The sequence below is a fragment of the Chiloscyllium punctatum genome, chromosome 38, assembly GCF_047496795.1.
Source record: "Chiloscyllium punctatum isolate Juve2018m chromosome 38, sChiPun1.3, whole genome shotgun sequence".
NCBI lineage: Eukaryota > Metazoa > Chordata > Chondrichthyes > Orectolobiformes > Hemiscylliidae > Chiloscyllium > Chiloscyllium punctatum.
Window position 1 is genome coordinate 8,504,844 of NC_092776.1, and position 12,471 is coordinate 8,517,314.

The following is a 12,471-nucleotide window of genomic DNA, read 5'->3' on the forward strand; positions in this document are numbered from 1 at the left end:
TACCTCATTGAGATACTTGGCTCCCAACAAGTTTGTGATCTCTTAATTCCCCCTACAAAAATGTATCACTTCACACTTATCTGCACCGAAGTGCATTTTCCAATTACATGCTTATTCTATGGGTTTATTAATGTCTTCCCTCATTTCACGACAGCCCTAACTTGTATCAACAACACCTCAGCTTCGCTGTTGAGATTGGTAATGACTTCATTACATCGTGATTGATGTCAACATCAAGTAGGTACTGAGACACCAATTCTTTGGACGTTTTAAAAAAAGAATCAGTACTAACACATTGTCAAAAACACATGCTGAAATTGAACAGTTGGCAATGGTAGTTGGGTAATTACAATTCACGATCTATCAACAGACCACTCAATTGAACAGTAGCCAGTTTAGTTATGAATTCCTGTGCCCCCTAGCATATACTACATTCCTGAGGTTTCACGTGTCTTGATCCATTATTGGCTCATAGATCTGGTGTTGACATGTCTATTGATGGCTTGTTTATGAGTCTTGAAAGACAAGTAAAGGAAGCCTTTACTTGGGCCTCAGAAGGAAATTCTTAACTAGAGCAAATTGTTCAGCATTAAGTAATTGACTAAGAGGGATGAGGTTGGATAGAACCACAGGGAAATACTCCAGCATTTCACAGGGAACCAGCAGCAAGAACAAGCTTATCAATTCCCTCAGAAATTGCAAATGGGCTAACTGAAGGACACCAACTGCACTTATCTCTACCAGGTTACCACTGCCCACCTTCCTGACCAGCTCATGCCACCTGAGTAAGATAGAGATGTCAACTACATGTCTACCAGCCAACAGATTGGGAGACGAACCAAGACATAAGCTTTTCTCTTCATTTCCAGCTCAAGCATTATGCCCCACCTGGTCCCAAACGCAACACGTTTTTCCCTTATCATTTCAATCTCGCCTCGTCTTCATACAACACGATAACAAGGGCCAGAGGCACAGCAACCCTTAATCTTTCAGTTTTTGCACTCAGAATGAGCAGGAAGGAGAGGAATAAGGTACTGCTGCTGCTGGGATCAGCTGACACTTTGTCAAGCAGAGTGATTCTGAGGCAGAGACGTTTTCATGGAGGTAGGCTTCGCTGTCTGGGTCAGCATTTACTGAACGCCTCTAGTTGCCCTGGAGAAGGTTCTGGTAAGCTATTTTAAGATGACATAGAATAGCAACTTTGTATACCTTTCTCTGTACTCCTGCATCCCTGCACTTGAGCATAAATGACAATAAAATCTAACTCTAATTCTAATTCTTGAACCACTGCAGCTGTAGGTTGATCAACAATGCCATTAGGCAGAGAATTCCGGGATTTTGACAATTCCGGTCTCCCTCCTATCAGAAGGATGTTGTGAAACTTGAAAGGGTTCTGAAAAGATTTGTAAGGATGTTGCCAGGGCTTGAGCAATAGGAGAGGTTGAAAAGGCTGGGGCTGTTTTCCCTGGAGCATCGGAGGCTGAGGGGTAACCTTATAAACGTTTATAAAATCATAAGGGGCATGGATGGAGTGAATAGACAAGGTCTTTTTCCCTGGGGTGGAGGATTCCAGAACCAGAGGGCAAAGATTTAGGGTGAGAGGGGAAAAACTTAAAAGGAACTTCAGTGGTAACTTTTTCATGCAGAGGGTGGTGCGTGTATAGAATGAGCTGCCAGAGGAAATGGTGGAGGCTGGTAAGATTACACCATTTAAAAGGTATCTGGATGGGTATATGAATAGGAAGGGTTTGGAAGGATATGGGTCTAGTGCTGGAAAATGAGACTAGATTAATTTAAGATATCTGATCAGCATGGAAGAGTTGGTCTGAAGGGTCTACTTCCATGCTGTACATCTCTATGACTCCATGATAGTGAAGGAACGGTGATATATTTCCAAATTGGGATACTGACTGACCTGGAGGGGAACTTGAATGTAGTGGTGTTCCTATGTATCTGTGACCCTTGTCCTTCTAGATGGGAGTGGTCAAGGGTTTGGAAGACGTTGTCTGAGGATCTTAGGTGAACTTGTGCAGTGCATCTTGTAGATTTTACACACTGCTGCTACTGAGTGTCAGTGGTGGAAAAGTCATTGTTGTAGCTGGGAACAAGGTTTAGCAGCGGTTACCTGTTTATTTTTGATATTCTCAAACCTACTTGTGGCAGTGAGAGACCATTGGGAAATGTTAACTCTAACTAATGAGAAGTCCTCAGTAACAAGTGTGAACATTCTTATGTCAGTCACACGATGAACGAGGGAAAGTGTAGCAGAGGGTGAGAGAAGGGGGTCTGAGTTTTATAAAGAGGACACACTTCATCAGTTATGATACCCCCTCTCTCAAAGAATAGAGAAATGTAGACATAGATAACAGATGCAACAGTAGGCCATTCAGCCCTTCCAACCTGCTCCACCATTCAATAGCAGATCATCCATCCCAGTACCCTGCTCCTCTTTCTCTCCATACCCTTTGATTGCTTTAGCCGTAAGACCGATATTTCTTTAAACGTTCAGTGTTTTGTCCTCCGCCATGTCCTGTGCCAACAACAAAAGGCTACACCATTTCAATAGGCTTTCTGTCTGGTCATTGATATTGGCACGAATCATGTCATCAAATAGGCAGCAGGGGGAGCTCTGCTCTGCCATCTACTGCTGGGGCCCTGCAGCCATGTGTATCTTCCTGTTTGCTCTCATAAAGGTAACCGCCACACACAACATTGAGGGTCAGTGTCAGGCAGTGACAAGGAGATCTACAGCACGGACTTTCTCTGATCACTGATACCCATTGCAGGAGGGCTGAGGAGCACATTGACAAAGGAAGCTATCACTGTGTTATGGCAATTTTGCTTGCCTTATCCAGACACCAATGTTGCTGTACAAGTTGATACAAATAACCACAGGAGTGTAGAAAATGGGAGCAGGAGTGCGCCATTCAGAACTTAAAACCATTCAATATGACCAAGGCAGATCATCCACTTCCCCAGCCTTTCTCCTTATACTCTTTTAGACTGAAGAAATATACCTGACTCCTACTTGAAAACATTCAATGTTTTGGCCTCAAATGCTTTGTCCCTTTTTTTTAACCTGAGAAGGAAGGTCTTCCCTGATTGTAAATGACAGTAGGTGAATACAAGATCGGCTGGGCATTGTCACAAAGCAGTCATCTTTGGAAATATGGCCCTCTCTGACCTTTGAATGTCTTGTGGGTCATCCAACCCAGGCCTGTTGTCATTGATAATGGTATCCCAACTGGAGCTGCCTAAACAGTGGCAGAGTAGAGACACAATGAAGGACGTGCCTTAGCCAGAGTTATCAGCTACAGGACCCTATGATAGTAAAACACAGATCAACAACAGGAATGATGTACTGCGTACGACATGAGGACCTGCAACCACACTCACCTGTCCACTTGCCCTGCCTACAACATGCATTCCATTTCAGTTGCAATTTGAGAAAATAACGTTTCTCACGCAACAAGTGGTGTCTGTGCGGAATGCACCCCATTTGAATGCTAGAGGCAGATTCAATAAAGAAATTCAAGAGGGCATTTAGATGTTTGCTAGAAATAACATGTAGGGTTATGGGGCATGGGTGAGAGAATGGCACTCATTCATGATGCTAATATGGAGAGCTGGCGCAGACGTAATGGGCTGAATGGCTTTCATAGAATCTGTACAGTGTGGAAGCAGGCCACTCAAACTATTAAGTGCAAACTGACCCTCCAAACAGTATCCCACTCAGACCCACCACCCTACCCTGTAACCCTGCATTTCCCATGGCAAACCCACCTAGGCTGCACATCTCTGGATTCTATGGGGCAATTTGGCATGGCCAATCCACCTAACCTGCATATTGTTGGACTGTGGGAGGACACCCATGCAGACATGGTGTGGGTTAATACAACAGAATGAATACAACACAAGCTGCATATTTTTTCTAAATCCCATGTTAAACAAATATAACAATATAGGAGCAGGCCATTCAGCACACTATATCTGTGCTGACTATGATGCCATTCTTAAGTAATCTCATCTGCCTACACATGATCCATATTTCTCTATTCCCTGCCTGTTCCTGTGTCTCTGTTAAACGTTGCTAATGCATCTGCTTTGACCACCTACCCAGCACTCCATTCCAAGCACCTACCATTCTCTGTAAGAAACACCTTCCTCGCACATCTCCCTTAAACGTTCCTTCTCTCACCCTAAACCTATGCCCGTAGTATTTGACATTTGTACCCTGGGAAAAGGACTCAGATGACTAAACCTTTCCAAGCCTCTCATAATTTGATATATTTCAATCAGGTCACCCCCAAAGCCTTCACATCTTTCATGAGCCTTGGGACCAAAACTGCTCACAATAGTCCTAATGTGGTTTAAATAAAGTTTTATATGGCTGCAGCAAGAATTGCCAACCTTTGTACTTTGTGCCCTGACTGATGAGTATGTTACATGTTTACATGAGTTCCCTAACACTGTACTTCCCCTTGCTGTGCTTTTGTTCCATGCAGCAGGAGCCAGTAACATGTGAGAAGATCAGATAAATATAGATATAGAAGGAGAACAAGAACAAGGAGGTGATGTTGGAATTGTAAAAGACACTTGTTCCACCTCAGCTGGAGAATTGTGTCTAGTTGTGGGCACCACATTGTCAGAAAGAATCAAATGCATTGGAGAGAGTGCAGAAGTGATTTAGTAGACTGGTTCCAGGTGGAAAGGACAGATTAACCAAGTTGGGAATGTTCTGTCTGGAGGGAAGATGGCTGAGAGGAGATCTGATTGAGGTTTTCAAAATCATGAGCAGACAGAGTTGAAGCTGTTTCTGCGTGTCAAAGAAACAAAGGCAAGAGGACATAGAGTTAAAGCGATGTGCGAATGAAGCAAAGGTGATATGCGAAAACCTTTTTTTCACACAGGGAATCGCTTGCACTGTTTGGAAATGTGGTCCAGGCAGATTCAGCCAAGGCATTCAAGGGGGCATTGGATGGTTATTTGGATAGACATGGTGTGCAGGGATATGGGGAAAAGGCAATAGATTGGCACTAGATTATACAGCGAGGCTGGATAATAGAAGCTAGTACAGTCATAATGGATAGAATGGCCTCCTTCTGCACCATAATATTTCTGTGAGAATTTGACAGACCAACTGGCATTTGCACAGGTGCTAGAAATGGTAATAGCAACCGTTGCCAGTTATCTCTCTTCATTGGCATCCGGAATCTGGTGTGAACATTGGGAGTGCTGTCAGAGGAACAGGAGGAGGCCATTCAGCCCCTCAAGCCTATCTTGCCATTCAGTGGGATCGTGGCTGATCTGTGGCCTAACTTCATATACCTGCCTTTGGTCCATATCCCTTAATACCTTTACTTAACATAGAAAAATCTATTTCAGGTTTAAAATTAATAAGTGATCCAGCATCCACATGCCATTGTGGAACAGAGTTCCAAACACGCTAAATTGCCCATAGTGTTAAGTGAAGGGGTAAATGTAGGGGAATGGGTGGGTTGCGCTTCAGCGGGTCGGTGTGAACTTGTTGGGCCGAAGGGCCTGTTTCCACACTGTAAGTAATCTAATCTAATCTAATCTAACCCCTTGTGTATAGAAGTGCTTTCTAACATCTCTCCTGAACAGGCTGGCCCTAACTCTCAAACTATGGCCCTTGTAATGGAAACCCCAAACAGTTTATCTTTCTGTACCTTGTCTTTTCCTGGTAAAATCTTGAAGATTTCAATCAGATCTTCCCTTAACCTTCTAAATTCTAGAGTAAATAGTCCTAACTTGTATAATCTCTCCTCATAGTTTAACCTGTGAAGCCAAGGTATCATTCTTGTAAACCTATATTGTACCTGCTAAGGTCAATAAGTCCTTCCTAAGGTATGGTGCCCTGAACTATGCTCAGTATTCCAACTGGGGTCTAACCAGGGTTTTGTATAACTGCAGCACCACTTCTCCATCCTGTACTCCAGTCCTCTGAATAGCTTTCTTGTCTTTCCATTAGCTTTCTTGATTATTTTCTGCATCTGTTCGTAGTATTTATAGATCTATATACTTGAACTCCCCCCCACCCCCCCATGTCTATGGACAGCCCCTATATTCAGATTAGATTCTCTACAGTGTGGAATCAGGCCCTTCAGCCCAACAAGTCCACACTGATCCTCTGAAGAGCAACCCACCCAGACCCATTCCCCTACATTTATCCCTTCACCTAACACTATGGGCAGTTTAGCATGGCCAATTCACCTGACCTGCACATCTTTGGACTGTGGGAGGAAACCGGAGCACCCGGAGGAAACCCACGCAGACACGGGGAGAACGTGCAAACTCCACACAGACAGTTGCCTGAGGCGGGAATTGAACCCTGATTTCCGGCACTGTGAGGCAGCAGTGCTATCCACTGTGCCACCGTGCCATCCATTTAACTTTGTACAATCTAAAAATTACCCCGGTCTATCCTTTCTCAGTCCTGAGTGAGTTTCGAGGAGTCAAGTGTGTGGTGCTGGAAAAGCACAGCAGGTCAGGCAGCATCTGAAGAGCAGGAGAAACGTGGTTTCGGGCTTAAGCCCGTCACTAGGAATTCCTGGTTTCAGGTCAAGCATGGAGCAGAAAGCAGCCACCAGCATCCACCTGCCCTCAGCTCATGAATCAGAGCTCCTTCATGTTAAACACCACAGCTGAACGAAACAGTGAGTGTAACAAAATATACACTGGATGAGGAACATTACAGATTGCCACACTCAGTCATAAATGAATGGCATAATTACCAGAATAATCCTGCATCTAGTAGTGAGAAAATTCACAGGAGAAATAAAAGCTATTTGATGTTAACATTAGATTTGCTTAGACACACATTAATGTAAAGAAGCAAGAAATTTATCCTGCAGCTTTTTCATTTCATTCCCACAACAGATTATACACTAGATTATAAAGATTCTACATTGGATTGTAACGATTTTACATTTGATATAAACAGAAGGCAGGTTTTGCCTTGGTTTCTGAAAAGTATGAGCTCAGTAACACACTTGTCAAAATAACATTAATGAATATTATCAAAGGTTAATACCTACTGTTGCCATGTTACTGCACTGACCACTGTCCCTGCTGTCCTCATGAACCTGTGCAACAGAATGGAAAATGAGAAGCTTCATTTAGTAAATAGCATGTTTCAAACCCTTGACCAATTCTTGAACCCCTGCAGTGTGAAAGCAGGCCATTTGGCCCATCAAGTTCACACCGATCTGCCGAAGAGCAGCCCACCCTCTGTAACCCTGCACTTTCGATGGCCAATCCACCCGTCTTTGGACTGTGGGAGGAAACCCACACAGACACAGGGAGAATGTGCAAACTTCACTCACACAGTCACCCAAGGCTGGAATTGAACCCGGTGTCCCTGGTGCTGTGAGGCTGCAGTACTAACCATTGAGCCACTGTGCTGCATTGCGAATGGATCGCAGTGGCCTCATTTACAGTGTGTTGGAGCATGTGTAGCCTCAGGGGGAAAAGAACAGTGATACTTTAAAACACAAAATTATTCCATAAGGGCGGAGCAGCCTCCAATTGAAGGCCACAAAGTCTAACCTTTCAGTGAATGGACACTCGGATAAGGTTGGATTGTTGCTTGACGAGGTGAGGGAACATTAAAGGAGTTTGGAAATTCAGGCTACAGTTTGGCAGCACAATACCTGGGCTCTGATGGTTTTGCTTCCAAGAAGCACTGCTTCCAATATTTACTGAGTATTTAGAAGAGAGCAGTGTTCTGTTGTAAACCAACATAAAACTCATGCTGAAGCCTGTCAGGTTCCAATAGCTGGATATCTACAATATATTGTCTGTGAAAAATACCACTGGAACTGGGGAATATACAACATTCTCCACAGAGTTAAAATCATACACCTGGTTATAGTCCAACAGGATTATTTGGAAGCACTAACTTTCGGAGGGCTGCTGATTAACTGAACTAGGTTTATCGTTTCAGTTGCAGGACACTGTCATCTTTTGCTATAAATTCTGGTCCTACTTCACAACTACCTGATGAAGGAGCAGCGCTCTGAAAGCTAGTGCTTCCAAGTAAACCTGTTGGGCTATAACCTGGTGTTGTGTGATTTTTAACTTTATCCACCCCAGTCCAACACCGGCATCTCTAAATCATGATCTCCATAAAAACACATTAAACAGTAAAAATGTGATAATGAATGAGTGTTCTGCTGTTTTGCCTTTTTCCCTAAGGTATCAACATATAAAACATCTCTAATACAGTAACATAATCAATATTATTTAGAATCATAGAATAGAATGACAGAAACATAGAATCCCTACAGTGTGGAAAGGAACCGTTCGGCCTATTGAGTTTGCGCTGACCCTCTGCAAAAACATCTCACCCAGATTCAGCTCCCTCCACCCAATCCCCATAACCTCGCATTTACCTAGACTACATATCCCCAGACACTATTGACACTTAGCATAGCCAATTCACCCATCTTTGGATTGTGGGAGGAAACCGGAGCATCCCCCCAGGGAAACACACGCAGAGACGGGGAGAACGAACAAACTTCACATGATACTTAATGAGAGGAGGAAAGATGGAAAAGGTTACTGAGCTAGGAGGAGGTTGAAAACAGCTCAGTGAAGGCACCTTGAGTAGACAGGCAATGTAAAACATCTGAAGCTGGAGAGTGCTTTGGCAAGGTGAGCCGTTAAATGAATGTAATTCCAGTCTGTGAGGCTGTGAATGTTTGAGGCTCAGCTACAATGATGGGGCATAGGGAGACGGACACGAAGGAGCTTATAGTTTTGAAGAACTTGCCTTCCAAAAATTAAATGTCCCAAGATTATGTGAGATTTCTGCCTATCCCACTTGAGTTTAACACTTTGTCTTCTGATGGATTAGGTCCAGTTAAACCCATCCTGGGATTCAACAGAGGTTGCAAGTTGCTCCAATTAAAATTGGTTTAGCTTTCAGCCCCTAGGGTTTGAAAATGCCGACCAGCTGGGCATCAAATACCATCTATGGATGTCTGATAATTACACAATGGGTAAGATCATTATCGCAAGCTCCAAGACCTTAAACCTAGGAAAAATGACCAGGAGCCAATGCACATTGCTCAGCATGACCTGCTTCATGTCACCAATGTAATCATCAAATGCAACTGTGCGCCAGACATGAGCACTGCAAGTTAATAAAGTTATCAGCAACTTCAGTGTTTTTGTACATCCATGTTCCCTCCAGGCAGCAACGCCAGTGTCAAAGGCTTGATCTATGGACTGCACCAGCTATCAAACAAGAGCTGCACATTACCATGTTCATTCTACTAATTACAGACCCACTAATATGATGAACGATTTGGACTTTCTCTGTAACAGCTGGCTCTATCAGTAAAAGATAACAAAGTCAGACAGGTTAACTTGAGCTGTTCTGAAGCTAGTGGAAGTTCAATTGATACAAGAGACATTAACCAGATCTACAACCGTGGCTGAATGATGAGGACAAGTCATTATAGATTATAGATTTCTCTGTGATGTCTCCTGTGGTAATGTTCGCAATGTCATACAAAGTTTGGATTTAATAACTATTGTCAGCTCATCCTAGTAATTCAAATTGCAGAATTCAAATTACCTCATATTTAGGTTTTGAACAACTGAACTATTGCCTTATTTACAGTCAATTTATTGATAAGTTCAATTGTTAATGCAAATAAATGGCATTATGATATCAACTGTTGGTAAATGATATGATGTTCTATTTAAATTAGGACATCGAGTTTTATTTTGAAAGTTGTTTATTCTGAGGCTGAAGCTGTCACTGGTAAGGCCTGTATTGGTTGCCTGTCAGAAGATGGTGATGGACCAGACTGATGGCCCCATTTTGGGTGGATCAGGCCACATTCGAGGGCAGTTAAGAGTTAACCAGATTGATGAAGGGCTGGAATCACAAATAGGCCAAACCAGGTTGCAGATTTCCTGCCAATCTGGTACGTTCGAGGCACAATTAAGTTTTCACAATAAACTTCAGATTCACAGCATCTAATTCCCTGGTTTTGATGACAAAATTTTAAAATCTCAAACCTTCACAGTGGCATTGCGCAGTCGTGTTTCATGCAGCCATGGTAATTGCAGTACCGTTTTTAAACACAAGATGGAACCTTTTAGGAGTCCGAGTGCCACAATCTACGGCAAGCCGTGTGGCTGAGTCAGGTGACAATTCTAACATCTGGAGTAATGAGCGCCATCTTTTATGCTTTTCATAAATGGAATGGTGATTCTCAAGTTGCCAATTGACAGGAGTTATTGATTCGAAGAGAGATTCAAAATTGAAAAATGTGACACTTCATCAGGGCTTACGTCCGAAACGTCACCTGCTCCTCAGATGCTGCCTGACCGGCTGTGTTTTCCAGCGCCACACTTCTTAATTCTGACTCTCCGGAATCTGCAGTCCTCACTTTCTCCCAGGGGTTATTGATTGTTAAACACCATGTCAATACCCCAACTCACCCTATTAATGTTCAGCCTCCCATCTTACCAAATTCACCAAACGAAATCAACCTTGGCGACAAGCCTTCCAAAAAAACTCAATGTGGCCTTCAGCGGAAAGTTCTGCTTGTAGTTGCTAATCCTAAGTTATTAGAAATAAATGAACACCCACGGTTGCTGCTGACTACCAGAAACCAGACAACCAGTTCATACATGAGCAACAAGGCTCCTCTACTGTTAACCCAGCTCTTTTAAAAGTGCAAAACCATGGCAGTTCTGACTTTTTATAACTTTAAATTATACAGTGGTTACAATCCAGATGTGGTGAGTGATGGACATAAATGCACTGTCATAGTTAACCTTCATTTCAACTTCAGATATAATATCTGATTGTTCAGGGTTATTGGGGAGGTTCATTCATGGGAACACATTCTGGGAAGTATAGGGCATCACAGGAACAGGAGTAGGCCATTCAGCCCCTCAAGCCTGTTCCATCATTCCATGAGGTGATGGATGATCTGCAGCCTAATTCCATAGACTAGCCTTTGGCCCATATCTCTTAATACCTTTGCTTAACAAAAGTGTATTGATCTTAGATTTAGAATTAACAAGTGATCAAGCATCTACTGCCATTGGTGGAAGAGAGTTCCAAACCTGTCCCAATCTTTGTGTGTAGAAGTACTTCCTTACAGCCCTCCTGAATGGTGTGGCTCTAATGCTCAGACCCTGCCCCCTAGTTCTAGAATCCCCAACCAGTGGAAGTCGCTTATCTTTATCTACCCTTTCTTTTCCTGTTAATATCTTAGAGACTTCATTCAGAGAATTCGAGAGAAAGCAGGCCTAACTGGTGTAATCTTGCTTCATAACTTAACCCCAAATTCCAGAGATCATTGTTGAAAATCTATGTTGAAATCCTTCCAAAGCCAATCTCCACTGCTTTGGATTCATTGGCATAGAATATCTTGGAATTAATGTTCAACCTACTTGGCATGTGCTCCCAGAATTCTGAAAATCAGCCACATATTTCACTGAACTTTGGACTCCCAGAAAATTATCCACAAGCAACCACATCTTGGTCATTTTACACTTTCAAGGATTTCATTTTCTGCTTGCACATTCATGTTCCTCTCTGTGTGACATTAAGTTAGTTAAAATTAAGTCCTCCACCTAACTGTAGATAATGGCAATTGGAAAATCTTCAAATTGGCACCTCATCCACCAGCTTCAACATTCCTTGCCGCTCCCAATAACGCTCAGTAGCAGCAGAGTCATAGAGGCATAAAGTCATAGAGATCTACAGTACGGAAACAGACCCTTTGGTCCAACGCATCCATGCTGACCAGATATCCTAAATTAATCTATTCCTATTTGCCAGCATTTGGCCCATATCCCTCTAAACCCTTCCTTTTCAAATACCCATCCAGATGCCTTTTATATGTTGTAATTACACCCACCACCGCCACTTCCTCTGGCAGCTCATTCCTTACACGCGCCACCCTCTGTGTGAAAACATTGCCCCTTAGGTTGCTGATGAAGGACTTTGGGCCGAAACGTTGATTCTCCTGCTCCTCGGATGCTGCCTGACTGGCTGTGCTTTTCCAGCACCACACTCCCGACACTGATCTCCAGCATCTGCAGTCCTCACTTTCCCCTTTTAAATCTTTCCCCTCTCACCTTAAACCTATGCCCTCTTGATTTGGACTCCCCCAAAGTAGGGAAAAGACCTTGTCTATTCACCCTATCCATGCCCCTCATGACTTTATAAGTCTCTATCAGGTCACCCCTCAGTCTCCAGGGAAAACAGCCCCAGCCTATTCAGCTTCTCCCTGTAGCTCAAACCCTCTAACCCTGGCAACATTCTTATAAATCTTTTCTGAACCCTTTCAAGTTTCACAACATCCTTCCTATAGCAGGGAGACCAGAATTGAACACAGTACAGAGAAACCTCAATTATCCAGCATTTGATTATCCAAATATCAAATTATCCAGCAATATCACAAGGTCCCAATGCTT

General features: G+C 43.1%; 1 protein-coding gene across 4 annotated transcripts in view; it reads right to left on the reverse strand.

Annotated features, from left to right (window-relative positions):
- hpse2 (heparanase 2) overlaps positions 1-12,471 on the reverse strand; it is a 346,963-nt gene that overhangs the window by 143,803 nt on the left and 190,689 nt on the right. For all 4 annotated transcript variants that reach the window (XM_072557115.1, XM_072557114.1, XM_072557116.1 and 1 more), the window contains one exon: positions 7,059-7,106. In XM_072557115.1, coding sequence (XP_072413216.1) covers positions 7,059-7,106 — 48 coding nt within the window. The remainder of the gene's footprint in view (positions 1-7,058; positions 7,107-12,471) is intronic.